General features: G+C 34.6%; 1 protein-coding gene across 1 annotated transcript; it reads left to right on the forward strand.

Annotated features, from left to right (window-relative positions):
* Positions 1-25: 25 nt before the first annotated feature.
* LOC113401003 (WD repeat-containing protein CG11141) lies at positions 26-13,297 on the forward strand. Its single transcript, XM_026640705.2, has 10 exons — positions 26-467; positions 1,987-2,150; positions 3,637-3,760; positions 6,106-6,269; positions 6,351-6,486; positions 6,592-6,791; positions 6,930-7,033; positions 11,821-12,086; positions 12,402-12,643; positions 12,787-13,297. The coding sequence occupies exons 1-10, from the start codon at positions 243-245 to the stop codon at positions 13,202-13,204; spliced, it is 2,043 nt and encodes a 680-aa protein (XP_026496490.2). The 5' UTR covers positions 26-242; the 3' UTR covers positions 13,205-13,297.
* Positions 13,298-14,092: the final 795 nt, after the last annotated feature.

Genomic DNA, 14,092 nt, shown 5'->3' on the forward strand with positions numbered 1-14,092 from the left:
TGATTGGTCCAATAATGATTTTGTGACAGTACACGTTAGTCTGAAAGCCAATAATAATTGATAAAAATCCTAAATGCACAACGTCAAAACGGGCTGTTCGCCACAGAGTACGTTGTTTATAAGACCAAAAGTCTGAAAGTTGAAAGTTTAAACTGTTCATAAAAAATATATACAATGAAGTCATGATTCCACCACTGAAAAGGGACTTTCCTTATTTATTGTGCTATTTTAAGTAAGCGAAGATGGAAGTAACTAGCGGTGCCGAAGAGGGTTTCGTAAGAGAATGGACACCGTGTTCACATATTCTGAACTTGATTCCTCCTAGAATTCAGACTGGATTATTTTCGAATGAATTGTGTTTGACTTGTGTGGATGCAGTAAGTGAATATATTGCTCTCGGTACAAATGTTGGCCTCGTCTACTGGTATGATAGGAAAAAAGGGAACATTCAGCGACTGAGATGCGAGGTAAGTGCTTTCCCATATGTTTACTTGGCTTTCCTTCACCTTGTAACACTTTACATACAGTTTTCGAAAGATTTCACAAGTCTATTTAATTTATACAGTATCGATCTAAAATATTTATTGTATCTTATCTCAAGGAATCTCCCTAATTAATTTCTGAAAGCTTTCGTTGATAAATATTTATAGACATAATTTTTGTATTAGTATTTTTATTATTAAATAACGTTTTTTACACAATATGTACAATTTATGCAGTTTAGTAGAAAATGTTGAGGGAAATAGCCCTGGAAATCAAATAGTTAAATGATAAAATTAGCTTAAGTTTAAGTCAACATAAGCAGATAACAAACAAAGCATTTGTGTGAAGACAATTTGCATTAATATCCTCTGGAAATATTCCTTGTATCTGTTATCTATTTGGGTTAAAATCGTTAAGTTTAATTACATACAAGTCTAGTAAAATACATTATTTTCTTAGTGTTTTATTTTTTTATTTCATTTTATAATCTATTTTATTTTTTTAAATTAAAATACTTTCTGCTTATGACATTCTTTATTTACAAAAAATATTTTTAAATGCTGTGGTTAATCTTAAATAATTTGTTACAGTACTTATTTATATTTTCAATTTATTTATTTTGTTCTCTTATTGACATTGTCTAGACCACTTTGGGGACACACACTTTGGCACTGGACACTTTGACACTTAATAAGGCAAGCAACTGTTACTTGTCCAAACTTGTGTATTCAATATTATGTACAATTTTGTGTACAGACTTGCAAAGCGCTATCCGCCGGACAATGCTTAGTGCTTGTTTGCTTGTTCAGACATGAACTTGATCACCACTATAAATACATGATGCCAAATGTTTTTTTTTTTTTTTCATCATCACTTTGAGAGAATCACTAACAAATTCATAGATTTTAATTACTGAAATACTCGTAGGGTTACTAAGGCTAGAATTAAAAGCACGAATATTAAAAAAAAATTAAATTTAGTTCATATTTTAGTGTTTCTCTCAAACTGTGGTTACAGACACATGCCACTAGGTGGTCCACGAGAAAAATAAGTTTGGGAACTACTGGTCTAAACTATATACTAGTCTTATAATATTATAAATGGTCTTTTTATCATTACTAAGTTTGTTACAAACTATGATGGCCAGTATGACACTGAATATATGAATCTTAATCAAAGATGATGAGTTTGATCTGGACAAGTATCACTGACTTATCGAATGTGTAATTCATATTTCATTTGGTGCACAGTAAAGAAGAATATATAAAGGAATAGATGTTTTATGTTGTGTTAGATATAATTGTTCTCTATGTACATATTTAAATGTGCAGTGTAATAGGGTAGAGAAATAGGCAGCAAACTTTATTCCTTGTGAAGTTTTTGCTCAGCTGTAGCATTTGTAGGCTACTAATATATGAGTAGCTTTAAGTTTAGCATAAGGATATGTTTATAAAAAAGGTATTTCATATTGTTAATTGTAATTTAATATTATTGTGACTACAGGCCTCAACATCTCCTATTACTTATGTCAAGATTGTCAGCACTGTGGATTATATGGTAGGAGCTGGAAATGCCGCAGGACAAGTCACAGTGTTTCAGATCCCAAAGGAACATCCTGAAAATTTACCTGACACTTTCAAACCGAAAGTAGAACCCAAAGTAGAAAGGTGAGTTTAACTAAAATCTAGAAATCAGAATCAGTAAAATAAAATTAACAAGGCTTCCTTTAGTTTTTATGTTATTCTTTATTTTGGCTTTTTTTGTACATGTTCACTATGTAAGAAATGCCATCAGATTCTTACACTGTTGATGCTCCAACAATAGGTCTTAGACTCTGAGATGTAATGTCCCTTGTGCCTGTAATGACACTGGCTCACTCACTCACTGACACTCACTAGTAATAGAATAGTGGTTCGAAAAAACCCAATGCTCACACACACACATTCAGTTATAATAGGTACCATCCAATTATAAAAATTTTTGTAAATAACATACGAAATACATAATTACTGTGTGCAAGAAAATATTTACAATGCCTAATCAAAGCGAATTAAAGATACCAGTTACCCGCCCCGGCTTCACATGCAATAATTTAATAAAAAATAAATAAATTATGATGTTAAAATGATTTGAAGCACTCAGAAATAATGTAGCTTTCTATCAGTGATTTTTTTTAGGATTGGATCATTAGTGCCGGAGAATACACCCCCCCCCCCTCTACATACAAACAAACAAATTTTGCCTCGTTATAATATTAGTATAGGTTTGAGTGAAAGCTTTTAGTTTGATGTTTGTAAACTAAGGAACAGGGAACCGGTCGGATACCGTCGTGTTGCCATTCGCCGCCGAACCCGAGTCGCCTGTTTGATTTCGTAACGCTTAATATCTTTTTCGAATCACGTTTAAGTAGATCTGGAGATTAGCGCATCTAATCATACAAACCTCCATATTCTTATATACACATTAAATAAAAAATAAAAACAATATTCTTATTTATTTAAAATCGTGATTTCTAATTTGATTCTAATTTTCGTAGAAAGAAGTTTTCAAACCAACTTTGATGAATTTCCTCCTTTCGTTTTACAGTGAATTCGAATTTTAAGTAAATTGCTGCGTTACAAAAACAAACTTGGGACTCAGGCACTGACAATAAAATTTTAAACATAATGACGGTCATAGTTACGTAGTTAATGTATTTTCATGCGTAATACCAGAATGATTTCTGGAGAATCAGAACGTTGTCATTTAGCTTTACGAATTAAATCAAACAAAAGACATATGAAAATTACGATTAAAAAAAAAAACTTAAATAAAGTATTTCGTACAATCGTAATTTATTTTAAACGTTCTTTAAAGTTCCACTTCACTTCACTCTTTTTTTTTAATAGTAGCTTCTTATTTCAATAAACTTAAACATTAAAATAATAATAATAAAAAAATGTATACGGAATAAATTAAAACTTCGATTTAATTAAACTTTATTATTGATATTAAAAAACGAAATTAATTTATTTTATGATTGTAAAATTACATCTGCCATGTAATGGCGTGGCGCAAATTTATATAATTGTTATTCAAAGTTTTAACATTATATGATATATAAATATATTAATATATAAAAAAGATTGATACGAACTTAATATTTTTGTTCAGGTACACAATAGGCGACCTGCACAAAAGCAAAATAACAGCGATAGAATGGTCGAAGAACGGAATGCGATTGTTTTCCGGGGACAAGAACGGAGTGATCATTATGACTGAAATCGACTTCTACATGGTAAGGTTTTGATATTTTATTCTAGGGTTCCATCTTCACTCTGCCGAATTACATCGTAACACTAAGCCTAGGGTTAGCTTTTCAGGTTATAAAATTCTCATTCTTAGGCAAATATTTTTTGTTAACCAAAGGAGCACCTTCGTTTTGGAAATTAAAGTTTTGGCTTCTGTTTTTAATTATAAGTTTTATTAAAATTATTCAGGAGTTTATTCAATCTCGCGTCAAGATATGCTTCTTTTGCACGGCACACACACTTGTCACAAAAATGTACTTCCAAACACCGAACAACACACAATTTAGTCCAAATTTCGCCCTCTTTTTTACTTGTATATATATATGAAATATCATATAAGGAACTTCTAGAAGATACGATGATGTCATACTCACTGGTCGGTCACGGCCAATCTCGAGGGAGATCAGCCGACTACGCAGGACGTATTATAGTGCACAAGTGTGTACGCACACACAGATGGACTCTCTATTCCCTTACTCTCTTAATCCGATGGGACGGCAGACCCAGAGACCGGAATGAGTTCAGGCCCAGGGCCAACTTCTTTATTTGTTCTCCGAGGCACGCGAGTGTACAAACTTCCAACGATCAACTCAATAACCCCTTATCGGAAACCTGGAGTTTAAACCCAAAACCATTCCGGAGTACTGTGTTCAAACTCTCTGTGGCCCTATATCTAACCAGTAGACCAACGAGTCAGTTAAGTTCTAGGAGATATATAAAGATAATATGCACGCCGAGTTGCTATATGATGCTTTATTCAGTTAACAATGGCCGCAATGCCAATAGTGCATTGCCCTCTTATACATAAGTAACAGTGATGCAACTTAATACGATACGCTATTGTTTGTATATTTAAATACATAACTTACAGACAATATGTAATTGGTGGTTAGTGTATGCTCGTCTATATTGGTACCACCGCGCCATCACATATTCTCCCAACAAACAGCAATATTACAGTATTGTTGTGCTATTAAGGGTGAGTGAGCAAGTGTGACTACACGCACAAGGTAGATAAAATCATAGTTACCAAGGTTGGTGGCGCACTGAGGATAAGAAATTGTGAGATATATATTACGGCGCCAATTTATATGGTCGACCTAGATATTTCATAAAAACAATGGTCAAGATTATTTGTAAAATATTTAAGTTTTTGGAAAATTTGTCGATTATGTTAACCCATTGAAAATATATTTAAAACAACATAAACAAAAACATAACACAAAAGGCAAGCGCCTCCGAGTTTGACCTCGTCTAATACTTACAAAGTCAACGTTTCGTTTTATCACAACAGTTTAATAAACTAACATTTTTTTTATCGTTTTCCGCCTCTCATTATACGCTAAGCTTATCAAAATCAATTGTTTACAATTGATTTTGATAACATTATCATATGGCGTAATATTAATATTAAATTTAATTGTTGAACAAATTATTTTTAATTAATAATAAGTTGATAACCGTTCCTGTCGAACTGTATATGCTTACTAATAACTGTCGAACAACATTGTTTCTTATTGTTGTGGTGAGTTAACAACCACAGATAAACAACAAAGACAATAAAAAAAAACAACAATATACATTTTTACAAAACCAAAATCAATTAATTTATTTAAGAGGGCTTTTTAGCAACCACTGGTTCAGAAAGTAGATTCTCCATGACCGAGAAGAATCGGCAAGAAACTTAGTAGTTACTTGTTTCCAACATTTGAAATATAAAATTATGTCAGTTAAATACAATTATACATAATATATTCTGCCTGAAAGTCATCAAGTATTAGCTCCACTCTTTTTTATCTTCTGTTGAATAGTATATCTTACTTATTAAAGTTTTATTAATATAGAACAATAATAGAATTACTTGCATTGTATTGTAAACGAATGGAATGTGTATAGGTAACTAATGAATGGCCATGGCCACGTAGGATGTTGGCAAGAATGTTATGTCACTAAAGTATAACTAAGCTATGGTGTTTGTCGTATATCTCCCCATGTAATCCCCAGAGGAGGGCTCCGTCCACTTAATCCGATTCCCCCAAGTAGTCTTGAATCCGGAAGCGTGTATTCACCCGTACCCGTAACAACGTAGAGTCGACAGTCCTGCTTCTGAACTCATTCCGATCGTTTCGGAGTGTTCATCCCGTCGGATAATGAGAGTGTGTAACATTGTTGGTTGCCTGGAAGAGATCGCTATGTAGCGATAAGGTCGCCAAAATTGTACGCCTCTTTTATTAAGGCTGCATCTGTATTTATTTATTTTCTCTGTGCGGTGTACAATAAAAGTATAAAGTAAAGTTAGTAAGTTGACTTCTTATTAAAACTATCTTTCCAGCATTTATGCAAATCTATGGAGATAGTGAACGAACAGCACGAGATAGTTCAAATGAGCTACTACCAGAACACACTGCTCGTGTCGAGCGTCTACCGGAGCATCGTGTGCGAGCGACGTGACAATCGCTGGCACGTCACGCAGCTGGGGAAGAAGGAGCGGAAGAGGTAAGACGAGGCCGACGGTACCACCTCCCACCGAGGTGTGAGGGGTTTACGGCTGTGACAATTGCAATTGTGTGCTTGCAGCCTGTGCGCGCTGGGCGCCGTGTTCCAGTACTCGTACGCGTGCGGCGGCGCGGCGGCGGCCTACTGCGCGCGGCCCGGCCTGCGCCTGTGGCGCGCCGACCTCGCGGGCCACGTGCAGCAGACGCTGCTGTTTAAGGTACTACTGCTGCCCCCTGCGAGACCGGTGACACTACGAACGATACCTAGGCTTGACCTTTGGTTACCGGCAGACGAAAATAAATGCAGTATTAAAAATTTACAGGAGGCGATATCGAATCCTCTCACGGTGGCCGAGTTACTGAACCCGTCTCAAAAGAAGCATTCGCACGCAGAGCGGGAATACAACTTCGGGCCCCTGTTCGTGTTCCGCGAGCACTTCCTCGTGTCGCACAACGAGCACGTGCTCTACATCCTGGACCCGCGCTCTCTGACCGCCGTGGCGGTCGTGGACGACCTCCGCAGGTGAGCCCACGTGGAATTGCGATTCATTCAGATTCGTTTGAACCGTAGAATTCGCAGCTTCACTAAAGTAAATTATGCTAGTTTCCGTACGGCTTTCCAAAAGGCCGGGATCCTCATTATATCATTCGCGTGGCGCAGGATCCTGTCGGTGTCGGTGAGCAAGGACGAGATCTTCGTGCTGGAGGGCGAGCGCTCGCTGCTGCGGCTGGCGCACGCGCCGGAGCCCGCCGCGCTCGCCACAGGTCTGTTCGCGAGGCTCGGCGCCTGAGCCCCACCCACCACTCCCTCACACCTCACCGTACTGCCGCATGCCCTCCCACCACACCGACACATATGAACACTGCGAACATATCGCGCTGTCGCCATGAACACGTTAAATCATCAATACAGATAGGCTCTTTTTATTTAAGTGACTTAGATCGGAACTTAATATTCGAGCCGTTTAATCAAACGAAACATTAACGCTAAATTAAAACTCTGAAGAACTAGAATAGGGTTCGTGCACATCAAAAGGTTTATCTTTATAGTTTAACTCTAAATTTAGCATTAATTGTTACGGGGACATGTTCCTTTTTAAATATATTTTGAATAATCAACATTTATATTTTACAGACTCTATTAAAAATAACCAAAAAAAAAAGACCAAGTACTTAGGTGTTATTATGTAGTAAAATGTACTTAAAACATTCCAGGTTTAAAAATATATTTTTAGACGTTTTTTAAAAATAGAACGTTCTATATTCGAACATTATGAAGCGAATTTAAAATATATAACTTCGTTTTTATAGATAGTTTTATCGAAATGACTTTAGTATTTTTATGATATATAAAATGAAATATTTTAGTAAGTCGCATGCGTGTTTTGGCGCGAAATATTATCTGTTTCCCTCGGTTTTGTTCGCGTACATTCAGCTTTTTTTTACTAACAATCTTGCACAGCCTTAAGAGATTAATATAAATATTGGTTCCGACTCAGATGTACACAATTGTAAACTAATTTAACAGGATTAAAATACCTCCTATCCATTTGAAACATATATGTGGGAATGAGATGGCGATATGTTTTTGTCCTTTCTAGATTATAACGGAACGTGTACAATCTTTTGTCGATTCTTATCGGTACTGATATTAAATTACCTATGTTCGTAGACTTGTAGTCAGCAAAGTTTGCCCATAGTTTAATTATTTAGTTCCTTAGACTTTCAATGTATATTTTTATGTTATTTGTAGTTATATTTTTGTTGTATGTGCATGAGTATTTTATGTAAATAGTATTATTATATGATATATAATTGTTTCTACGAATCGAACATGGCGTAGCCAGGTAGGAAGAACACTGATAAATTATGTCTTAAATAACATTAAATAATGTATTGGTGACCCGCTTGTATTTACAAAATCATCTGTCTCTTTCATACATACAAAAAAGGCTAACTTAGGATATATCTCATACATCCCCTTTCCCCTTTGCGAGCAAAAACCTGGCTACGTCAACGCTAACGCTAAACGCGCTTAAGGATGACCAAAAATACAATTGTTACCGACTACGCATACATAAAGTGGTATTCAGAATATTGGTTACCAGTTAGATGATAAATATTATATTGTCTTTTCTCTTTCAAGTTTTTGTCTTGTTCTAGATTAAACTAGTTTCGTTAGCTTTAAGAAATGACATTTTGACATTTCAAGTACAGTTAGAAGCAAAAGTGCTTTTACTATTGACTTATTGTTAGTAATTAAATACTAGTGAGGTACTTATTATATATATTTACTTTTTCTTCTAACTGTAAATAAGTTTAATATTTCGACGTATGGTTGTGCGTTCGTTTTGACGTAAGTATTATTTTGTCTTTCCGTCCGTGAATTTTAACAGGCTCGTATTTAATATTTTCGAGATATCGGGGTATTTTTATAAATTTTAAGATCTTTGATCAAATGAAATTGGAAATATTCAATAAATATATTCAAAATTTCATGTTGTACTTAAAAATTTTTTAAAGGTCAATAATACAAATACTAACCGTAATGCTGAGTGAGATGTTACTTCAATGTACTATTATAGGTTTAAATATATATTCTACATAATAACGTGCCATAAGTATACAGACATCGGACTCATAAGTGCCTTAATAGATAGTAAATAAGGAAAGATTAGGCTATGAATCCATACAGTTGTGTCAAAAATTGATATCCCGCTCGCGCCAATCAAAATGACTTAAGTAAGGCAGGGATGACATTATTGATATCTGTGTGATTTTAAAATTTAAATTATCATCAATCGATCATCGTTTACGTTTAATTTCATCAATAACATTAATTTATATATATTATTCATGATCTAGTCTAACGAAAAAATATTTTTAATTTCGTAATTATATTTAAATATAAACGTGGTGTAGCCGTGTTTAGTTAAATACTTCATTTCCGCCATTGGTTTGAATGGAGACAGAATTCTTTTTCTCTTTCTGTCATTAGTTTGTATGAAGGAGACAGCAATGTTTACCTAATCACCACTTAATTTATAGGTGAACGCGTTAATATTTCACTAATCCAAATATATAAATATATTTTTTTAATGAGTATACAAATAAAAATTAGGTGCTACACAGTTAGGTAGCATTTTTAATTTTAGGGATATGACACGGCTGTTTCGGTTGTGATATATAACAATTTGATAATAGTGACGACTGCACGAATTTATTTTAATACTATTTTTAATCTTTGGTGTTGATTTGTTCAACAAAATCTCTAAAGACTTGCTATGCTTTTCAGTCCCCCAAGTGAGAAAGAGTGGGCGATACTTATTGGCCCGGTCGTTTTATTGTATTCCGTAGAAACTACAAGATTTGTTACATAATTGTAAATGAGTTCAGAGCATGTTTAAAAACGAATCGACGCCATTATTATATTTACTGATAATTTCATTAAATTAGTAATAAGATTTTCCAATGAAATTAATATTCCAAGGAAATGAGAATTAATGAATTAATAAACGTTGTAGATTTTTGTAATCATTATTGAATGTACTTGATTAATGATGTAATGATAGTTTCGTTTAATCGTTTTCCTTGGGTCATCGTCCCTTAGACTCACATAAAAAATATCATTCCGTGTCTATGACTATTTTAATAAACATTTTACGTTTACATTCGATATTCAAACTGTTTGTACATATACGGGGTTTTAATTGATCACAGGTATATCATTTATTTTATATGATTACATACTTTTGTATATTTATCAGCCGAGATGGCCCAGTGGTTAGAACGCGTGCATCTTAACCGATGATTTCGGGTTCAAACCCAGGCAGGCACCACTGAATTTTCATGTGCTTAATTTATGTTTATAATTCATCTCGTGCTCGGCGGTGAAGGAAAACATCGTGAGGAAACCTGCATGTGTCTAATTTCAACGAAATTCTGCCACATGTGTATTCCACCAACCCGCATTGGAGCAGCGTGGTGGAATATGCTCCATACCTTCTCCTCAACGGGAGAGCAGGCCTTAGCCCAGCAGTGGGAATTTTACAGGCTGATTATGTTATGTTTATGTTATGTATATTTATCACAGACTCGATAGCCGTCCTTAGTCTATCAAAACGATCGTGTATAACTTTACATTTGTTGAAGTTTATTTAAGGAATCATTAGAAATTATTTGGCAGAATTACTTATATTATACGTTCGTGTTAACGAACATTAGCATTTCTCCACAAACTTGCGTGAATGAAACATTTGCGTTTGACATTGACATAACACACTTGAAAAAAAAATGGCTCTTAAATACATAGTATTTGGCGTTCTAATTATTTTTCTTAGTTTGAAGTGAAACTTTTTTGAAACGTGAATTTGCAACATTTCTGTAAGTAATGTTTGTGAAACAAAAAAGGTTTTACTCCTGGCAGGCGCACTGACTTGTACGCGCTTTATTTTATGTATAAGTAACGGATTTAGATTTAAATACAAAACTGTATCACGTGAATCGATGTCAACACGGCCATTGTACTTTTTGAATATATATATATTTTTACATTATTTTTTTGCATTTTTATTTTCTTACCTCTTTCTAAGTAATTATTTTTTTGTTTATTTTGCTTTTATTTTAAATGTAGAATTTCGATATTTTGTTTTTATTCATATTTTATTTTTACGAGCAATGGCTCTGTTAGATATCGCTTTTTGCATACTTGAAGTGTAGAATGTATAATGTATGTTATGTAATATTTAATTATGATTTATAATATGATGAAAATTAAGTAAATAATTAAGTTTTATTATAATTGTGATTTTAATAGCTAATTTAATCTCTATAATTATATTATTTTATATATAATTATATATTATATTATTTTATAATAAAAAAATAATTAGAAGGTATTTTAGCAGTGTTCGGTTTTAAAGTGTTAGTCAGTTGACATAATCAACATCATTTTAACATAAAATATTATAAATGTCATACTAAATGATGATGAATACTGAATTAACTTGGTATATGTAAATAAAATACTTTAAAAGATTTAATGACAGATTAAACAAAACAACAAGATACGTCACTAGTGTCAAAGGATGTTCCAAATAATATGCTTTTAGGTACCAGTCACAAATGTGATTGTGGTCCAGGTTTATATGTGGATTGATTGAAAAGTCTAAAACAATTCGCGTGCTCTCGGCAAGCGCACTTATGGCGTGCTTTATTTATGTGAATGTAGCCTTATCAAATCGTAAAATGAGTACAGATATCTAAGGTTTGTTACCTTAGATTTACATATTTCATTAAAGTTTCGTCAATACCTTCACCGACATCAAAAATGATAATGACAAATTCGCGATCCACAAAGAAACGAATACCATAGATTACTCTAGATTTACTCCTCTTGAGATTGAAATAAGTTATAATTAATTATTTATCTTACAATGAGTGAGATTCATGCCTGGCGCGTCGAGCTAATCATAAACCTGTGTTATAAAAGTCTGTTTGGGCCTATGAATTATTTTCTCTGGGAATACGGAACGACGTTTCTCTTCCCCCAGACGAACCGCCGAACCTCATGACGAAGTCGCTCACGACGTCGCTGCAGCAGGCCGTCAACACCGTGCGCGACCTCACGCACCTGGACCAGACCGTCCCCTACATCAGCAGCGTGCTGGAGCAACCCATCTCCATGTTCACGCGCAATGAGACCCTCGACGCCGGCCTCGTCGCGCCCGGGGAGGAGTGCTTCGAGCTGCCCCCCATCAAGCATCTCCCGCTCGACATATCGGACAACGTGCTGGAATCCATTATTAACGAGTTCAAGGTAGGACCGATGAGAAAATATCGATATTTCCAGACAAAATGTTACAGTATAACAACTGATAACATCGACGGTGATATTTGGTATAGCCGTGCCAAACCCAAACCCTTTATTCCACTGACTGACCAAGGCCATTTGACTTTATGTTTAAAATACGACATATCAATATGTTATGATTGAAATCTATAAAATAGTGTCACAATTTATTCATAATTTTATTTAAGTAATAATAAATTGTTAGATTTTTTATTAGTCTTCCAAATTCTTCGATATTTCTCTAAGATACTTTCCGCCTTCTTAACGTGTCTGTATTTCAAGGACGTATCAAGCGACGCGGAGGAGATCCGACGGGTGAAGTCCGAGGAGCTGCAGAAGAAGCTCAAACTGTACAACAGGATCATGGAGAAGAAATATGACGAGGAGCTCATACACAGCAGTCGCCGGAGCCGCAGGAAGGAGTCCGGCTCGGGACCGACCACCCCGCGCGTGGCCACGCCGGTCCGGAAACCGGACTGCGTCAGCTACACCAGCCCCTGCCTCATGAATATCTCTGTTTATGGGTAATTAAAACGAATTACACCCTTCAATTTATACTTTGATTCTGAAAATCGTTGCCTTTAAATATTAACTTACCTTATATTTATAATGCACTGCTAGTCAATGCCTTGTGTCATTTTTTTATTATTGTTTAATCATCTTCCAGTACCATACCACAGCAGAATGACGATCTTTTGGAGCAACAGATTGAAGAGAAGGAGAAAATTCTCGCAAAAATGCTGAATTTAGAATCTCTAAGTATTAAAAGTCCTGTCGTGAAAGACGTTAAAAGTGACTTCATTACAAACCCGAAAAAGCAAGACTTTGATAAACCAGTACAACCTCCGCGTGAATTTTCAACGCAACCAACAGAAAAACCGATAGCCGATAAACCAGTATCGAAAATCGAACCAGTCCAGAAGAAAATCGAACCTGGAGAGTTAGTTCCTAAAGTTGTAAAAATGCCCAATAACTGGAATTTAGAAAATATTCAATTAAAATTAGACATAAAGAACGGCGTTAAGGACGCAACTAGTCTCGTGTCACCTGACGACCATTTGGACAGCGAATGGGAAGTCATATGATACTTTAATACATTCGCTAAGGATTCGAAGCCACGCGATGCTTAAACACGCTTCAACATGCAGTTCATTTCAAGGGAAGTTGGAAAATTAAAATTATAGAAAACAATAAAAATCCACAATTGCACGCAATAATCGCTCACTGTAAAGGGAATTAGATAAATTGAAAGTCAGTGAGAAAATACTTACGTGTACATATTAGGTTTCGAATTTTTATTTTAATATTATTAAAAAGAATGGACGTAGAAATAGATTAATCGGATCATTTCACTTAGATACTAGAAAATATTTTAAAAAAAGATTTAGTTATGGTTTTCGAAAGTTTTGGAGTATCATTTTTAAACAGAGAAATCAACGTGTTAGATGCTTTGGTAATTTCTTAATAATGTAACGATGTATCAAGTCAATGTGATCTATACGTTTGAATGAAAGAAAAGAGAGCCATGAACGAACAAATGAACGAATTGAGAAAGTGTTTTGTTGACTGTACTGTAAAGTATAGCCGACAATTTTTCGATTTAGGTGTGCAATTAATGATTTATTGTTTTTTTTTTATTTATATTTTATAATTGCTGGCAAATAATTTTGCGATAAGTCATAAAAAATCTTTAAAGACCTTCCCGGTATTGTACAAATTCCAATAAAATGGACATGCAGACGATACGTAATATATTAGTCTATAATTAAAAGCACGGATAACACATCACAGATAGCTTACACACGCAAAGTTCCCAAATTATAAAATAATTTTGCTCTTCAAGGTCAAATAAACAGTACAAAGTATTATGAGAAGCTAATAAATGGTTGGTGTTGATCATCTCGAAGAACATATTCGATTTAAGTTGATTAGTATTTATTTTATAGTTATTAGTAAAGCTATATTTATTTTGG

This window comes from Vanessa tameamea, chromosome 18 (assembly GCF_037043105.1).
Source record: "Vanessa tameamea isolate UH-Manoa-2023 chromosome 18, ilVanTame1 primary haplotype, whole genome shotgun sequence".
NCBI lineage: Eukaryota > Metazoa > Arthropoda > Insecta > Lepidoptera > Nymphalidae > Vanessa > Vanessa tameamea.

Bases quoted from the DNA above. Each gene is read 5' to 3' on its own strand.
- LOC113401003 (XM_026640705.2), top strand. From the start codon at position 243: ATGGAAGTAACTAGCGGTGCCGAAGAGGGTTTCGTAAGAGAATGGACA. The intron at 468-1,986 runs GTAAGTGCTTTC...TTGTGACTACAG, and splicing joins TTCAGCGACTGAGATGCGAG to GCCTCAACATCTCCTATTAC. The intron at 6,270-6,350 runs GTAAGACGAGGC...GTGTGCTTGCAG, and splicing joins GGGAAGAAGGAGCGGAAGAG to CCTGTGCGCGCTGGGCGCCG.